Source organism: Hydra viridissima, unplaced genomic scaffold (genome assembly GCF_058129835.1).
Source record: "Hydra viridissima isolate aposymbiotic clone 2 unplaced genomic scaffold, HvirCarnegie_v1 scaffold_7, whole genome shotgun sequence".
Lineage (NCBI taxonomy): Eukaryota > Metazoa > Cnidaria > Hydrozoa > Anthoathecata > Hydridae > Hydra > Hydra viridissima.
In genome coordinates this window covers 11,598,183-11,615,865 of record NW_028324306.1, presented here as the reverse complement: position 1 = coordinate 11,615,865, position 17,683 = coordinate 11,598,183, and the positions used below count along the sequence as shown (strand labels likewise).

The 17,683-nt window shown below is 27.8% G+C and overlaps 2 protein-coding genes across 8 annotated transcripts; one reads left to right on the top strand and one right to left on the bottom strand.

The window, feature by feature from the left end:
* The first annotated feature begins 108 nt into the window (after positions 1-108).
* Positions 109-12,663, top strand: LOC145184479 (uncharacterized). Of its 7 annotated transcripts, none has more exons than XM_090094141.1 (32): positions 109-254; positions 385-449; positions 683-771; positions 931-1,015; positions 2,895-2,938; positions 3,067-3,172; positions 3,644-3,725; positions 4,091-4,311; positions 4,671-4,706; positions 4,822-4,928; positions 5,111-5,208; positions 5,320-5,372; positions 5,765-5,869; positions 5,969-6,010; positions 6,206-6,297; positions 6,445-6,511; positions 6,836-6,916; positions 7,018-7,142; positions 7,290-7,421; positions 8,510-8,610; positions 8,896-9,002; positions 9,118-9,185; positions 9,326-9,737; positions 9,859-9,990; positions 10,160-10,383; positions 10,526-10,634; positions 10,762-10,821; positions 10,908-11,003; positions 11,307-11,492; positions 11,856-12,050; positions 12,192-12,257; positions 12,392-12,663. In XM_090094141.1, the coding sequence occupies exons 1-32, from the start codon at positions 224-226 to the stop codon at positions 12,488-12,490; spliced, it is 3,516 nt and encodes a 1,171-aa protein (XP_089950267.1). In that variant the 5' UTR covers positions 109-223; the 3' UTR covers positions 12,491-12,663. The 7 variants fall into 7 exon arrangements, with proteins under 7 accessions (XP_089950267.1, XP_089950266.1, XP_089950269.1 ...); XM_090094140.1 differs by having other exon boundaries at positions 382-449; XM_090094144.1 differs by lacking the exon at positions 385-449 and having other exon boundaries at positions 163-254.
* A 2,744-nt stretch (positions 12,664-15,407) lies between these two features.
* Positions 15,408-16,758, bottom strand: LOC145184454 (3-dehydrosphinganine reductase-like). Its single transcript, XM_090093330.1, has one exon. The coding sequence runs from the start codon at positions 16,622-16,624 to the stop codon at positions 15,536-15,538; it is 1,089 nt and encodes a 362-aa protein (XP_089949456.1). The 5' UTR covers positions 16,625-16,758; the 3' UTR covers positions 15,408-15,535.
* Between the last annotated feature and the right edge of the window lie 925 nt (positions 16,759-17,683).

Genomic DNA, 17,683 nt, shown 5'->3' with positions numbered 1-17,683 from the left:
ACTTTTTTATAATTTTAATTTTTTAGTTTCTATGCTGAATGTTTTTTAGGTTGGTTTGTTTTTTTTTTTAGAATTTTGTTTCTCTTTGTTTTTTTAAATCTAAGTTTTTGGCCCTGTGAAAAGGGTGAAGTTGTACAGAGGTGTATTCATTCTTTCCTGCATTTTAGCATGATATAATTTAATAAGATTTAGAGTGAAAATTAGTTGCTTTATAAAAACCTCCATGGATACAGAGAAAGGTTGTTGCCCTGTTGGTAAGATCAATTTAAGTTCTTACAATTCACTAAGAAGATTTAATATGTACTTAACAATGTTTTTTTTTTTTTATAAAAAACTAATTCTTAATCGAACTGTAACTTAACTTTAAACATTAAACTTCAGTAGAGTTTACTTATGAAGAATTAATGATGCAAAACAAGTCTCTGTCAGAGGAGCTCGCACTTTGTCAAGTATGATTTATTGCAAGATTTATTGCAATAAACCTGTATTATCAAACTGCATATTTATATGTATGTATTTATGTATGTATGTATGTATGTATGTATGTATGTATGTATGTATGTATGTATGTATGTATGTATGTATGTATGTATGTATGTATGTATAATGTAATTTAATACAATTAATGTATTTATGAGGTATATATATTTGGAGGTAAAGAGGTATGAAGATATGTCTTTAGAAAGATAAAGACTTTGTATGGGACTTATGGAGAAGTTTGCAAGAAGAAAAGCCAGACATTACTGAAATAATTAGCAAAGTTGTTGAAAGGTGGTTATTTTGTAGATATTTTAATGTGATTTTTATCAGATCTGATATTAAAGTGAAATATTAACTTTAATATTCTTTTTTTGCCTTTATTTTACTTATTTGTTTTCATGTTGTCTTTGATTGTTTTGTGATGAAAAGGAAAATTTTTAATGTTTTTAGAGAACAAGAGAAGTCTGATGTCAAAGATTTAAAAATTCTTATGATGTTTCAGCAAAAAGACAGTCATATAAAAAACTTAGAAGAAGTAAAAAAATAGTTTGTTGATTATCTATAAATTTTTATTGGGTAAAAGATGATGTGCTTTTAAAAACTGTGTTTTTTTCTAATATTGAAATGACTTGACCTGTATCATTAAAATGGTTTGCTGATTATTTACAAATTAATCAGTCAACCGATGCTCTTTTGTTTAATCCTCTATATTTTAGAAAAATAATAACAACTAACTTCAAGACTTAATTACATTAATATTAAAATTATTAACCATGTAGCTATTTAGTGGTATCAATTATTGATTAATTAAATGCCCATTTATAGGATATAGGGGTACTTGTTTATCATATACACTAGTGTATAAGTCGAGACATATAGCAGTGTAGAATTAGTCAAAAACCTTCCTTAAGAAAGTAAGAAGATGAACATTTAAATTTATTTAAAATGTTACCAATATATAACTTATACATTGGTTACAAAACAATAAACTACTCTTTTTAGTCAAAAGTAGGAGGTCAACTTATACACAATTGTATACTGTAACATCCATATGAGTATTAATATAAATGCTAATATTTATATTAATATTAATATTTATATTAATATTAACATTTATATTAATATTAATATTTATATTAATATTTATATTAATATTTATATTAATATTAATATTAATATTTATATTAATATTCCACTAGTATTGACAATAATACTGAAATTAGTATTTACATTAATATTCATTATGATAATCATTATTTCTTAATCATACTTATATTAATGATAAAAGTAGAGAAATACTAATATGAATATTAGTATGCATACTTTTACTGTAATATTGTGCAATTTTCTATATTTACATTTTGTTATTTAAATTCAATTCATGTAATTATCAAACTCCATGAAAATAGAATTTTTCACTTTTCACAATTTTTCACAGTTCTTCTAGCAATCACAGTTTATTTGATTGATTGATGAATTGCAATTTAAATTGTTTAAAAATCAATTTACATCTTGTAGTAAGTTCCTTAAGATGGATTCTTTCAGCAAAAGGCTGAAAGAATCCATCATTTAAACTGGAAATGGTAAAAAGGTCAAGGAATATTGCAACTCTTTTCATTCTGTGAATTGCTTAGATACTTAGTGAATTTAACATCACAAATACCAAAAACAGGGATTTTAGTTTGTTATTAATAAGATGAGCAGTCCCATATTTATTTTAGGAAAATGATAAAAGATTTCTCAAAAGTAATCAAAGTTTATGGGAAAAGTTTTTTTTTTTTTCTAAAACTTAACAATATCATAAAAGGTATTTTTTTTGGTAATTCTTACAATAGAAGCTCTTACAATGCTTTTTTGGCAAGAGGTTTTTTTTGTAAATTTTGTAAAAATTTAAAAACATCAAGTATGATCCATTTATATATCATTTTGTATCCATAGTCTCCTCAAAATTATGTAGTGAAGTTGGTTTGTTTTTAAACTAGTAGATATTATATTAGAATTAGAGAAATCATATCAACATTGTTTAATGTGAGTTAGTCTGATATTGTTTTTCTAGTAGCACATTAAAAGTGTCCTCTTTGTTTAAGAAGCAAAATGTGTTACAGGTTTTCCTGTGTTTAGTGTACATGTGTTCTTTGTATCCACCAGTAACAATTGTATCCACCCAATAAAGTGAGTGCAATTTTGAGAGTAGTGATGTGCATGCATCCATATGACATGTGCCATTATAGTCAGTCAGTGTTTGTGTAAACCACATTAAATTTACTAGAAATTCTTTAGAAGATATGCTTGCCATTGATGATCTGCTTTAATACGAGCACCTAATTTGCTATCCCTCTGTTTCTCTGTTATCCCAATCTTTGCCTCTGTCAAACTTTGTTAACTATTCTCCTGTTTTTAATTGTGCTTTTTAGAAATCAATTGATCTTCAAGTACAGTTAAAAAATGCTAGTGAGAGGTTGGTTTGGTTGTTTGTTTGCTTTGGTGTTGTGATTATTTGTTTTAATTTTTTCACCAACTTTTTTGTTAACGGTTTATATATTTCAAATTGAAGGATATTAAATGGAAGGATATTATTTTTATTAGACTATCTACCTTTAATCTGGAAGAGCAAGAATGGAAGGAGAGTAGAAAGCAGTTTGAAAGTGAGAAGCAAAAGTTAACAAGAGATTTGGAAGTTCTTACTGAAAAAGTAAAGAGCTTTAGTCTGTCTTGAAAAAATCTTTTTTAAACAAGTTTCAACTAGTTTCTTTTTACCATTTACATAATTATCATTATTTACATAGTTGTCTTTCATTTGTTGACTTCCATTATTTAAAGTTAGTCATTATTCTGTTTACGTAACAAACTATTTTTGATCTAATTTTTGTTAAATAAGAGTTATTTCATTAACCAATTTGAAATCTCTGTCCTTCTATGTTGTTGTGATTTACCTAAACTTGCTAGATTTTTATTTCAAAGCAACACATGCTCCATTTCAAAGTAAACCATGTCCCATGTGACTTTTTCTTGAAATTTCTCAATGTTCATTCCCATATCATTATTCTCATGTTTTTTTTCTTATTAATTAAATCACTGATTTTAAATTCCATTTTTCAACTTTTGATCTTTTATTTGTTAATTGTATTAACTTGCAGTAGTTTAATTCTCCACTTTTATCAAGTTAAGAGTGAAGGAATCTCACTCAAACATAATGGAAACTGAGGCAATGAGTAGAATTTCAAAGTTACAACATAAAAATGCAGGTTTGCTGTTTTATTGCTTTGTTAACAAAGAAACATTTTCTTTTTTTGTACATAAAAGTTAAGTTAATTAATTTGATTTATTTTAGTTTTCTTGGCCTTCTACTAAAACTTAATAACTTAATGTTTTAACATTTTAACTTACTATACCCATCAAGCTCACCCATCAAACCTTAAATTTGGAATTGTAGTTTGAGAAGAAGACTATTTGCTTTCATGCTGAATGTCATATAATTGTGAATTAAAGTTCTAAAATTTATATTTAAAGTTTGATATATAAATCTAAAAAGAAAAAGTTTTCTTTGCATAGTTTTATAAAGGCTTTTTAAATGTTGATTTTGGTTAAGAGTTAAGTTTAATGTTTTTAGACTTGCATGAAAGCATCCATAAACTGCAGAAAGAAATATCTGTTCTCAATGATACCATATTTAGTAAAGATGCTATCATCCAAAATTATCGGTTGCAAAGTGAAACCAATCAAGCAACCATGGAGCAAAAAATTAAAGAAAAAGAAACTGAGTTGGAAGCAATGAAGAAAGAAAATCAATTTTATCTACAGAAGTTTGAAAAGTTAGAGCTTGAGATTCAGGTCAACAATAGCATCAACATTTTTAATTTTTAGCAGATTTGAAAGTGCATAATAAGTGAAAAGCAAGTGAAACCCCCACTGAAAAATGTTATAAAAAGTTTCATGAAAAATGTTGCTAAAAAGATTGTTTATTGTATAGTAATAGATAAATTTTTATATGCATTGACCAAAAGAAATTAACATCAAAAAAAAAAAAAAAAGAAATTAACATTATCATTAAAAAACATTTCTTTCACTGGTAAGAAAGCTTTCTGTTGGTAATATATTTTTCTGAGTAAAAGCATTAAAAATACCCTGGTATATAAAAATTTATGTTTTAATATTATGTGAATATATTTTACATAAAATTATCTTTTCAGGAGTATGAGGCAAAATTATTAAAGCAAGATAAAGAGGTTGCTCTTCTTTTATTTTATCTCTGTTTGTAAATGCTCTGTGTCTAAAACTTCTTATTTAGAAAAAGTATGGTCAAAATGAAGGATAATTTTTTGTTTTAATCTTTTTTTTCAGCTTCAAGATTTTCCTGAAATGATCAATAAAATAAACAAAATGCAAGCAGCTTTACATGAACAAGACGAAAAATTGAATTGTAAAGAGACAGAATTGTTAAACTTGAGGTTTTTACAAGTTTTCTTGGTGTATTAAATACTTTTATATAAATGAAACAATTTTATTTTAGAACAAAATTAATTTTGTTCATTTCTTATTCAATATCTTATTTAGTTCATTTAGTTATTTAATAACATTTTAATTATCATTTTTATTGTTAATAATTCAATCTTTTTTTTTTTGTACATAGAAATGATCTCAATAATCATTTAAATTGTTCTAATCACATATCTGAACAGAGTAACCTCATTAAAAAGTTGCAAAGTTTACAAGATGAAACTCAGAATGGTATAGGAAAAATTATCTTTATATTTGTAGGATATTTTTGCAAATTTTTTTCATTATTGTTTCATTAATTTTATTCTTCTTTTAAATAATTTTAATTTTGTATTTTTATAGTTATCTTAAAGCAGAAAGCAGATCATCAGTTAGAACTTCAATCTTTTGAAAAAGTTAGTCTTTAAATTCTTCAAGATTTTATATAAATGCAAAAAAAACATGAACTACAATATTTCAACTTAAAATGACAAAAGAAGGTAAACCACAAAAAGAAAGTTAAATGAAAAAAGAAAAACTATCTTATAACTAATCAAAGAAAAAAAAATACTTAACATAAAAAGCAAGTGTTTAGTGTTATTTTTTAAAAAATATCTTATAACTAATCAAAGAAAAAAAATACTTAACATAAAAAGCAAGTGTTTAGTGTTATTTTTTAAAAAATATCTTATAACTAATCAAAGAAAAAAATACTTAACATAAAAAGCAAGTGTTTAGTGTTATTTTTAAAAAATACATCAAAACATAATTTGATCTTATTTCATAATTTGTCAACTTTTTGTTTTAGAGAATTAATGAACTTTTGGACAAAATTCAAAAACAACAAAAACTATTTTTGACACTAACGGAAGAAAACAAAATACTGTCTGCTGAAAATAAAGTCTTTCAAGAGGTCATTTTAATCAATTTTGTATTTTAAAAAATTATTTGAGTTGAAGTTCTTTTGGTTAAGCAAGTTTAGATGTTTTTAATTTGATCTGTGCTGTTGTAGAAAAGAGATGAAAAACAGAATGGAATTCAAGATCAAGATGAAGTATTAAGTTATTGGTTTTATTTCTTTTTATCTTGTACTTATTTTAAAGTACACCAGTTTGAACTTTCTTTAGAGCTTTGTCATTTTTACTTGTTAATTTATGTCTTCATACTGCACATAATTTCATGTTATCTGAAATTTAAAAATTATATATATATAATTGCCTTCAAATAAGTTTTTTTCAATGTTCAAAAGGAGTGTAAGAAGTGTGAGGAAAAAGAAGAAAAACTTACAAAACTTCAAGAAAATTACAATCTGTTGGCTAAAAAATATAAAGAAAATTCTAGGTTGTCAGATTTATATATCGTAGCTTTATTCAAGTTTTGATACAAAATGATTATGCATTTGTAGAATTTAATTTTTTGTAAAGATTAATTCTTTTGAAGAATTGTTTCTTTGTCTTTGTTATTTAGTGCATATTTATGTAATTTTAGTAAATTTTCTCTGACAAATGAAGTTTTACATAAAGAATTACTTCAATCAAAAACCACTTTATCAGAGGTACAAACTTTTTCTGTTTATTGTTGTTCATTTTTTTTACAGTTTTATGTAAAAAAAAATGTGATGTATATGTGAGTATTTTGTAAACAGAATGGTATCAGTTGTTAAAAAAGTCATTTTTAGAATTTTTATTTTTAAGATTTTCTCTAACATAGAATTACAGTTTGAATAAGCAACAACAATTCAGATCAGTAAAAAAACAATTTGAATAACCAATAAGAATTTAGGTCAGTAAAGCTTAGTATCTAAAAGTTTTGGAAGACTTTACATGCATTGCTTGCAATTACACCTTTCTATTTTGTAATGAAAAGTTTTCAATTATAGTATTTATCAAACAACCCACACGATAAGCTTTCCAAGTATAAAGAGAAAGTCAAAAGGCTACAAAATTTAACCAAGTCAATGGTAGGTTTCTAAATTAAGGTAGGAAAGTTTTTAATTTTATCTCCGAACCTTTTTTAATTGTCCTATTGATAATATTATAATAGTTGTTCTAATAACTTCAGGGTGATGAACTCTGTACACTACAATCAGCACACAAGCAAATACAACAGCGCTATAAAGTTCTTGAGCAGAAATATGATCTTGTTTTGCAGCAGTTAAAAACTTATGAAGTGTCCCCACAAGATCAGTAAGCTCCTTTTCTGTTTTATCTTTTTTTCTGTTTTATTGCATGTAGTATTTTGCCTGATAGTATTTTTTTCTTTAATAAATGTAAAATAAAAGTTATGAATAGCTGTAGCTTCCTTTAAAAATGTCATTTTTCTCTTTCTATAAGGCATTTTCTGAATGATTCACAAATACATGTGCAAAGAGCATCGGCAAAATCTTTACAGCAGGAAGATAGTCAAACTGTATGGAATGAACTGGAGTATTTCCGCAAGGAGTGTGAAAAATTGAACACAGACAGGTTTATATTTGCTCTAACTGTTGTTTGATAATCCAACATTGTATCAACATGACAAAATGTTTTTTAAAAAGTTTTTAAAAAACTTTTGTCATGTTGATACAATGTTGGATTAGCATATCATACTGTTTTTACAACCTCTCACAGGTGCTTTTTGTTCCAAGACTTTTGTCTTGCTAACTCATATTTCACAATCTCTCATAAATATTCTATTGGATTTAAATTTGGGGATTATAATGGCCTTGATGATTATATTAAATCATTATGTTGGAACCAATCTCTTTGCTTTAAAATCATTATGTTGGAACCAATCTCTTTGCTTTAAAATCATTATGTTGGAACCAATCTCTTTGCTTTAAAATCATTATGTTGGAACCAATCTCTTTGCTTTAAAATCATTATGTTGGAACCAATCTCTTTGCTTTAAAAGCTGTGTGCTTCAGATTGTTATCTTGCTGAAATGTGCATAACAACAGCAGTTTATCGTCAACATATGGAACCATTATTTATTCAAGTATGCTGATATAAATATCAGCTGTCACAATGCCTGTTATTAAGTAAATAGGACCATTGTCAGATGACAAGAGATAACCCCTTTCCATACTGCATCCACCACCAAATTTTACTAATTTTTTAAAATAAATAATAATGCTGCTACACAATAATTTAAAAATTTGATTTAAATTCAATCTTGATGGAACTGTTTGTTTGTTTTTTTGTTTACTTTTATTGCAAATAATTAACTGAACATATCATGTTTAAAAATGTACAGAATAATATTATTTGAAACTGCAACAACAACTAAAACTGTTTGAGAAACAACAACAATTAAAAGTTGTAAAAAGTAGGAATGTTTCTATGGTGTGTTATTTTTATTGCCACCATTGTTAAATGATATTTGAAAGACAACTTTAGAAAAAAGAAATTTTAAATTTAATGGCTGAAGTAAAGTTTGAAAATTTTACAAAATTATTTTTTGTGCATAAATGGCTTTATAAATTGTAGCATAATTTTCATAATTTCTTCATTTTATAAAAGATTTTAAAGTTTTTGTTGCATTTTGAAAGAATAATTTTGTTGTTTTTGTTCAGAGAAGCACTTTTAGCTGAAATAGATTCTCTTCAAGTTAAGTCCAAGCATGAAGTGACAATTATCAATCAACTTGAATACCAAGTAACTAAATTAAAAGAAGGTGATTTATTGTTAGTTTTTAATGATATATTTTATTGTTAGAACTAATTTCATGCATCAATTTTCACTATTGTATTGTTTATTTTTTAATAAATATGCTGTTACTATAAAATGCTAACTTAATGTAATGTTGAATATAATGATCAATGTAATAATAAATTCATTAAGCAAAATGCATTAAAGAAATAATTCTTTTTTGTTGTTGTACTTGCTTACTCTAGCATTGTGATTTGAACTTGAAAAAGTAGCCATTTCTGTTAAAAGCTTGCTAGTTTCTATTTTTTAGCACTTATAAGGAAAGAAGAAGAATTAGGAAAGAAGGTTGCTCAATGTTCTCAGGTGTACACGCAAAAGCAGAAGATGGAAGATAAAGTGGAAATGTGGAAAGATAAGGTTTAGCTAGTAAATTTAAAACAGTCACACTTCAACTTGTTCTGTAAGTTTTAAATTAAAAAACAAATTCAGGTCATCAGCGGTCTTTTATAAAATGTTCCTTTTTATGGTTTAGTTAAATGCTTGTAAAGAAGAAATGTATAAAATGAATGTTGCTCTTGATGGAAAAAATGAAGAAAATAAGTAAAACTTTCTAATTTTTTTTTTAAAAACTTTTTATGTTTCATTCTATATTATTATTATTTGAAAAGTAATTATAGTGTTTTGTTAGAAATTTGCATATATTTTTCAGCATCCTTTAATTTCATACTGAATTTTGCTAGATCTCTAAGTAAGAAGCTATCATCTGTTACTTCTGAACTCACAACATTAAGAAATAGTTTGATCAAGGTAACAACCACAAGTTCCACCCAAACTCATGAGCTCTATAAAGCAGAAGAGCTATTAGAGAAGATGAATGAAGTCATAGAGGTTGTTCAAAATGATAGAATTGCTGTGAGTCAGTTAGCATCACAAAGTAGCCGTCAGGCAAGTTGCAGCACCAGTACACAAACAAACTTCAATCGTGGTGCAGAGAAGGAAACACAAACAAATGTATTTATGGTGGGAAAGAGCGAAGAAAACATAAAAGTTAAAAAAAAGAAAATACTTAGAGAAGAAGCTAAACAACTGGGTTTGGAAACTTTTCATGAAAATCGAAGTTTAAAAAAAAGAGTTTTGTCACTTGAGAATCAGGTTAGTTTTTCTATGTGTTGTTTTTTTGTTTTGTTTTGTTTTTTTTTGCAGTGCTGTTTTTGTAAAATATAATGAGAAAGTAATCAATTAAAGTATGCAAACATCAGTAAACCTGATTTAGGTATCTCAGCTTCGAGAATCAAAAAACAGCTTAAACAAACTTGTGTTAGAGTTAGAGAGTTCAAACACAAAATTAAAAGAAGAACTTGTTTCTACACTTCAGAAGCTGCAAGCATCAAAAGAATATTTACAAGTAATGAAACTTTCCTACAAAATATTGAAATGTAGATTACTTGAATGTAGATAAAAAAAATTGAAATATAGATAAGTTTACTTAAGGTTTAAATATCTTTTTCTAAAGTTTTTTTCTTAAATTTTTATGTGTTTTATTTTGATATTAGATTTAAGATATTTAAATTTAGGCACGAAATTGCGATTTAGAAGATCGCACACAGGAGTTAAATGCAATATTGGATGAACAGCAGAAAGCTAACCTAAACTCAATAAATTCTGCTGTTGAGTTAAAGGCAACAGAGAATAGATTACGAGTATGTATGGAAGAATGCTCAAAGCTGTCATTTCAAGTAAAGACAATCCAACAAGAAAATGATATGTTAACTGAAAAATTAAAATGTGATCAAGAAAAGTGAGAAATAAGTTTTTAAAGATATTTATCATATAAAAATAATATCTACAAATAATGTTAAACCTGAACTAAACTGTATGCTTAAGTAAACTTTGCCTCTTTGTTATCTTCTCTTAGATGTAAGTTTTCTTTATTTACGTAGAATTGCTATGCTTGAAAAAGGGCTCAGTCAAAAGAAAAGTATTATTTCTGAACTGAAGCAAAAGAATACCGCTATCAGAAAAGAAATTGAAGAAGACAGTGTTAAAAGCGTGAGTACTTTTCAATAACATTTAATTTTTTTTCTTCAACTCTGTTACATTTGGTTTATCTAATGAAATTTTATCGTAATAAGTTTCCGACGACTCATTTTAAAGATTTAATATCTTTTGATAATAGGATCGTCTGAAAGAGCAATTAAAGGAAGCTAATGAACGAGAAAGGAAAAGCAAGTTATATGTAAGAAAATTTATAATTTTCATAGCATTTTAAACTTGCATACGTCACTTATAGACCTTATAAAGTTTTTTTTAAACTGGTTTTAGGGTGAAACTTTGAAAAGCAAAATAGATGCTTTGACTAATGAAATATCCACCTTGCGTGCCAGCTTTTCTGAATGCAAACTTAACCTTGAAACTAAGGTTTTTGTTTAAAATGCAGTTTGTATTTCTTATTTGATGTTAACTGTTTTATTAGAGGGTTTGACAGTGGTGTTAATTATTTACTAATGAAGTGTAGACGATGATATTTTGCTTGAAGAAACGTTTGAAAAGTTTAATTTTTTATGCAAGATGATTTTACTGAACTTTCTAAACACTCTGAGACATGTAACTGAGACATGTAGCTACAACAATTTGATCTTTGTTTTATTTATAGCTCTTATTAGCATCAGTTTTAAACTGGAAAAGAGTTCTAATTTAAGGGTAAATGCTTTGTTTATGCAGACTCGTTTATTAGAGGAAAGTCAACATCTTTGCAAACAAGCGGAACTAGCCATCAATGAAATGGAAAATTCCGCATTCCAACATTTAAAGAGTCAACAAAAGTCGTTTGATGAAAATAAACTTCTTCTGTCCGCTCGCTGCGAAAAATCAGCAGCAAATGTTAATGAACTAAAGAAAGCCATTAAGGTACTTTTTTAGCTTGTGTTCTTATCAGTTTGGAAGATCCTTATCGATATACAGGGTCGTAGCAAGGGAGCAGCTAAACAAAGTGATTGCCTAAAGCGTTGGTCTTCAGGGGTTTTTTCTGTATCTTCTCCTTTATCCTCTCTTTTCCACTCTATTCCCATCTAAGAGTCATATTTTTGTAATTTTTAAACCCCCCTAATAAATATGTTGCAAGTGAAAAATGGACTTGTCCATGATAAAATATCTAAAAAAATAATAATAAATAATGAAAATACAGTTGTAATCTTTGATTTTCTTAAATGTACAAGCGTTTTTTTTTCCCCCTCAATCTTCATGTATATCACGTCACCATAATATATTTAGGTATTTACTGAATCAATATTGACGCAGATTCACAGCTATCGATCTTACACAGAGTCCACTCGTAAATTATCAGTCAAACAGCAAGATGATTTAGCGGATGGTCAGATAAGCAGTAGGGCACATGATCTAGCATGTTCTATACTAAACATGTCTATTTCTGATCTACAAGAATTTATGGTTGCACCGTTAGATGAGGTAAAAGTTTCTCTGCAACGAATTTACGAAGGTCATTTTATTAACTGCTTAACGAACGTGTTTTTGTAAAAAATCCCTGAATTAGAAAAACGAAAAACCAACCAATCACAATTTTAATAACTTCTTTTTTTTTCTTCCAAGTTTTCTCCACCTATGTACAAAGATAATGATATTCGTGAGAAGTTGGAAATGATTCTTCAAAAAGAGGTAATCTCAACATAAACTCGTTAACCATTTTTTAATATTGTATCTCTTCAAAGCTTAATGTTTAAAACGGAGCTCTTCATTAGTTCTTAGGACTAAATGAGTTTATTTTTCATTTTTAACTTGTTTTTTTGCAGACAAACTTTGCGGCCATCTTGGGAAGATTTTTGTTAGATTTAGTAGAGTACAGTTATCAACTTTCGCCGCATTTAATTTGCTCAGAAGAATTTAAATAGAATTTATACAACATAGTTTATGGTTATTATAATTTATATCAGATATTTATTATGAGATTTTAGTAAATTTTACTACGAATTATACTAGCTATTTATTAAAAAAAGAAAGACTTTTGTTTGGTCAGTTTTATCATAAAACTAGTAAGTGATAAATAAAAAAAGAATTGTTGCCATTGGTGTGTTTCGCTTAACTGTTGTACACGTTCGTTTTCTCGACTGTTCTTGAGCGTTCTCGAGCATTCGTTTTTTCTTATCTCAAAGTTTGCAAAGTTTCTAAGATTTGTGTAAACATTCTTATTACACGTTTGGAACTGTTTCGAACTTTTTTATTTAAACATTTATTTTATTTAAACATTTATTTAAATATTTATTTTAGAGCCTTTCCCTCAAATATCTCAAACCTGCTAAAACAACTGCTAACAGTTCTATTCATTGTAACAGTAGGGGCAGCTCCCTCCAATTACTTTGATTCGGTTCATATATAAACAGCTCTTAACTAATAGTTCATTATGTGCTGTGCAAACTTGTGTTTTGTGAAAGTTGTTTTAAAAAAACTTGCATCCTGGTGCCCAAGATTTTATAATAGTTAAAGGAAATTATTCTGTTAAGGACTTCAAGGCAAGACTAATATTCTAAGAACTTTATACTATATGATACTGATGCAGCTGCTTAGGTTATTATTGAGAAGGAATTTTAGCAATTTAATCGCAATTGTTTGTAACGCAGACAATCACTTGTTTTGTTTGATTTTTAAATATTTTGAACTAGTAGGATGGAAATAAAAATGAAATAATAATCAGTTGCCTATAAAATCTCACAATTTATGAGCAAATGCCGGATTACACTAATGTTATGGTGCAGTCGCGATCGATCTCTCAAAATAGTCGTTTTTGAAAATAAAACCCATGGGAACAGCCTCTAAATAATTTACATTGTAGGCGTGAAATCATTACTCAATTGATTGCACATTGCTAAGAATCTGCCCATTTGTCCGCTATTCCCGAAAAAACTATGCATTTTTGGGAAACTGATTTCAAAAGGGGTTTCTAGATAGCATCCAAGAGAACCACAACATTAATGATTCATCCAACTGAATCACTAGTCTTCAAAGCTTAGAACTTTATTCCAAATCCGATCCTTTTTAACCGCAGCTTAGTACATAGAACCTTGCAACCCTAATGTTGAATCTACCAGGTCCAACCTGCAGTAGAAAGCTTTATGCTAATAGGCATTTCAGTTCTTACACCAGGGGTAGTGAGCCAGGGAGTAAGAAAATCAGTTTTTTTTCCCCATATTTTTGCAAACAAATATTGTTTTTCACTATCTGTTTTAAATACTGAAACTAATATTATCTTTTTCGACACCCTTTGTTGGGTTGACAGATTTTTGTGCTTAAACAAAGTTCTGGATTTAGCGATAAAAGAGAATGCTCAACTTACTAAAAATTGGTTATTTGTTCATGCAAGTATTATTGCTCTGACTTGTAGATTTTTATTGTGGTGCCAGCTGCAACTTGTACAGTTTGTTATTTCATTTATACTGATAGTTCTATTGGATTTGCTATATTTATCATCAGTAATAATTAAAAACATGTGTCCAGTGCAGCAATCGTTCAGGATGAATGGAAAGAGAATAGCTGTTACAGGTGCAAATAGTGGAATTGGGTTTGATGTAGCTAAACAGCTAGTACTTAGCTGTTTAGCTACATCAAACCTATGAATTTCAATAAATTTGGGCGAAAAGACCAAATTTACCATTTGGAGAATAGGCCCAAAATAAGATTTCCTATTGTCAAAAGCGTGGGTTTTTTTTAATCATTCCTGATTGACTAATTATTCTCTATTCAAAGGCCGAACTTTGTGGCTTTTTCCGGGTATTACTCGCAATTTCACTATACTAGAGCGTTTTGCATTTTTTTTAAATTAGGGGGGGGGGGGGCACTTTTTAGATAATTTTCTCATTTTTACTTTTGCCATGTTTTCTAACAGCATAAGTTGATTTTACTGTTTTGGAAGTTTCAAGAACGAATATTTAGACATTTCATTCCTATATAATTCACTTCATGTTCATTATTTAAGAATATATTTTTAAAATGTTAAAACATGAAACTTTATTTTAAATAAGGATATTTTACACAATCAGAAAAAACTATTTATGACTCAAAAAGATTTTCAAAAACTAAAAAAAAAAAAAAAAAAAAAAAAAAAAAAAAAGAGGTAAATCCAAGTCTAGGGAACAAACCAACAAATAGATCCAAAGATAAAGACACGTCTTAAAAGCATTTTTTTTAATGTGCCGAAAATAAATGCTCTGAGTCACTGTGCGATGATGACGAACGCTTCTTTAACTTTTTAAAATTACCATAAAACCCCGCGAGGATCTTGAATTTTGAATCTCTTTGAAAGAGATCATCAGAACAAGAGTTAGTGGCAGTACTTTGTGGGAAAAAAAAAAAAAAAAACCAAAAAAAACCTGAATATGGAAAGTAAAGAGATTAAAAGAGTTTTTAATTTATTGGAAAAAAGGACTCCACTTGGACTTCTTCCAGTAAAAGCAGGAGTAAAATGGAAAAAAAAAATTTTTGACACCTAATGTCCGATCATACACTCTCTTAAGAGGATTATGCTTCACGAGTTTCTCCTTAGGAAATAATTTTTTTTCTTTCAAAAAATTGCTTTCAGGGTAAAGAACAGAAATTTACCATGGATGTCCTGTTAGTTATGATCTCTTAAAGTCATTTGAAAAATAATTCAAAGTTTAAAAACTTTTATATTTTTATAAAAAATTCAATAAAGAAAATTTAAAATAAAATATCGACATTATAAAATTGAACAGAAGTAAACAAATTATGTATATATATAGTTATCTGCATAATAGACATAGTTTTTCATACAATTAACCTATAGTTTTTATATATTATACATATAATTATTTATATAATAAACAACACAAGTATAATACTGATTTTTTTTTTTAATAAAACTTTTTGTGCATTTGTGGTATCAATTAGTTATTTATTGATAAAAATGTAGAAAAATTCAGATTCTATTTTATTTTGTTCTTGTGATTAATTTCATTTGCAATAATGTTGAAAAAATGATTTTGAACAAACAGCATATACACTCTTAGAAATGGCATAAGAATGCATTGCAACCAGAACTCTAATGTAGAAGAAGGAGGTGCTGCCCCACAAGTAAGAGCATTTAAAAAATATCCATCACTTCCACAGCCAATCATAAACTTTCTTTTCTGTATTCCAATCATAACAATTTTAGCTACATCTTCACTAGTCCAAGCTTGTACTTGTCCTGATATTTCCCGAGTTAAACTTGGCTTACTTTTGTTTTCATTATCAAACCCTGGAGTAGCTGTGTCAGGTGGAAAAACTAAACTTACACCAATCCCATAAGGGATAAGCTCAGAATACAAGACCTCTGCAAGACCACGCAATGCAAATTTTGAAGGGGAATAAGCTGAAAAACCATATACACCTATCTGACCGCCAACAGAAGAAAAAAACACTATCTGACCAAAATGCTGCTTCATCATTAATGGTACAACAGTATGTGTAACAATAACTGATCCAATATAGTTTGTATTGTTCATTTTTTGAAAAGAATCAATTGAAAGATTTTCAAACTCTCCAGGGATTGAATAACCAGCGCAATTTATTAGAACATCAATACCATTCATAAGTGAACAAATTTCGGTGATTTTTTCAGTAACTAATTTTGGATTATCAGTTAAATCCAGAGATAAACAATATATTTTTTGATTGACATGCAATTTCATAGATTCTAGGATATTTTTACATTCATCTAAACGGATTTGATTTCTTGCTATAAGCACAACACTTTCAGCTCCACTAAGTATTAGCTGTTTAGCTACATCAAACCCAATTCCACTATTTGCGCCTGTAACAATTATTCTCTTTCCATTCATCCTGAACGATTGCTGCACTGGGCGCATGTTTTTGATTATTACTGATGATAAATATAGCAAATCCAATAGAACTATCAGTATGAATGAAATAACAAACTGTACAAGTTGCAGCTGGCACCACAATAAAAATCCACAAGTCAGAGCAACAATAGTTGCATGAACAAATAACCAATTTTTAGTAAGTTGACCCATCTCTTATTGCTAAATCCAGAATTTTTTTTAAACGTAAATGACACTTATGTTTTATATTAACTAAATATTAATGTATCAATGTTAATATAAATTAATTCTAATACATTTGGTATTTTTTCTTATAGATTCTGCTTTAAATCATCAAATATATCTTAATTAAATATGTTAAATTATCAAGTATATTAAACTATCAAATATATCATTTTATAAGCCATTTTAGGGTCAAAGAAGCAACAGATTAAATGCATCTTTTTGAAGAACTTTTAAATGAATTTTCTTTTAATTAAAAAAGTAATAAAAAAAGTTTATTATTATTCTTTAATTAAAAGTAAAAAAAAGGTTATTATTATTTTTTAATTAAAAGAAAATTCTGGTCAGTTGATTAGACCAATTAACAGCCTATTTTACATAGGTCTAATCCACATATGAACATGAATCTGAACTTAAATACTTAAAAACAAGATTTTTAGTAGATTGAATAAGAGTCAGGAAAATTATAGCAGACTAAAAAAGCTTAACTAACTGCATTAAGCTTAAAATAAAAATTCCCTGGGGTCCTTGGGGGAGGCAGGGGTCAGTTTGACACATCGATGAGTAACATGCAGACAGAGTTGTAAAATTTGGCTGGAACTTGCATTAACGGTTATAAATTGACAAATACTGAAAGAAAACATGTGGCATAACATTCTTGAAAAAGCAGTTTTGCTGAAGTTCAAATTAGGCAAGTTAACAACACGATCCAACTACAAGAATATTTCACGAAATACCACAGAAATTCAGCAAAATAGCACTCATAATCAAAACAGGAAACTCTACTTCTATCGTGAACACATTTTAAATAAATAACGAGTTTTATGTGTTCTGTGAGTTACTTAAAAAAAGTGTCAAAGCAACCCCAATTTCAAAGTTACCCCAGTTTACCTTAGCTTTTTTGTTCTTACGGAGGACTTGTTACAGTCACTTTAAACTTTGGCTCACTGAATACGGATTGCTTTTTAACGAATAGAGCTAATTATTTCAAGATGGTAGCAGTCTTTAATGACAGTTTCTCGAAAAGAA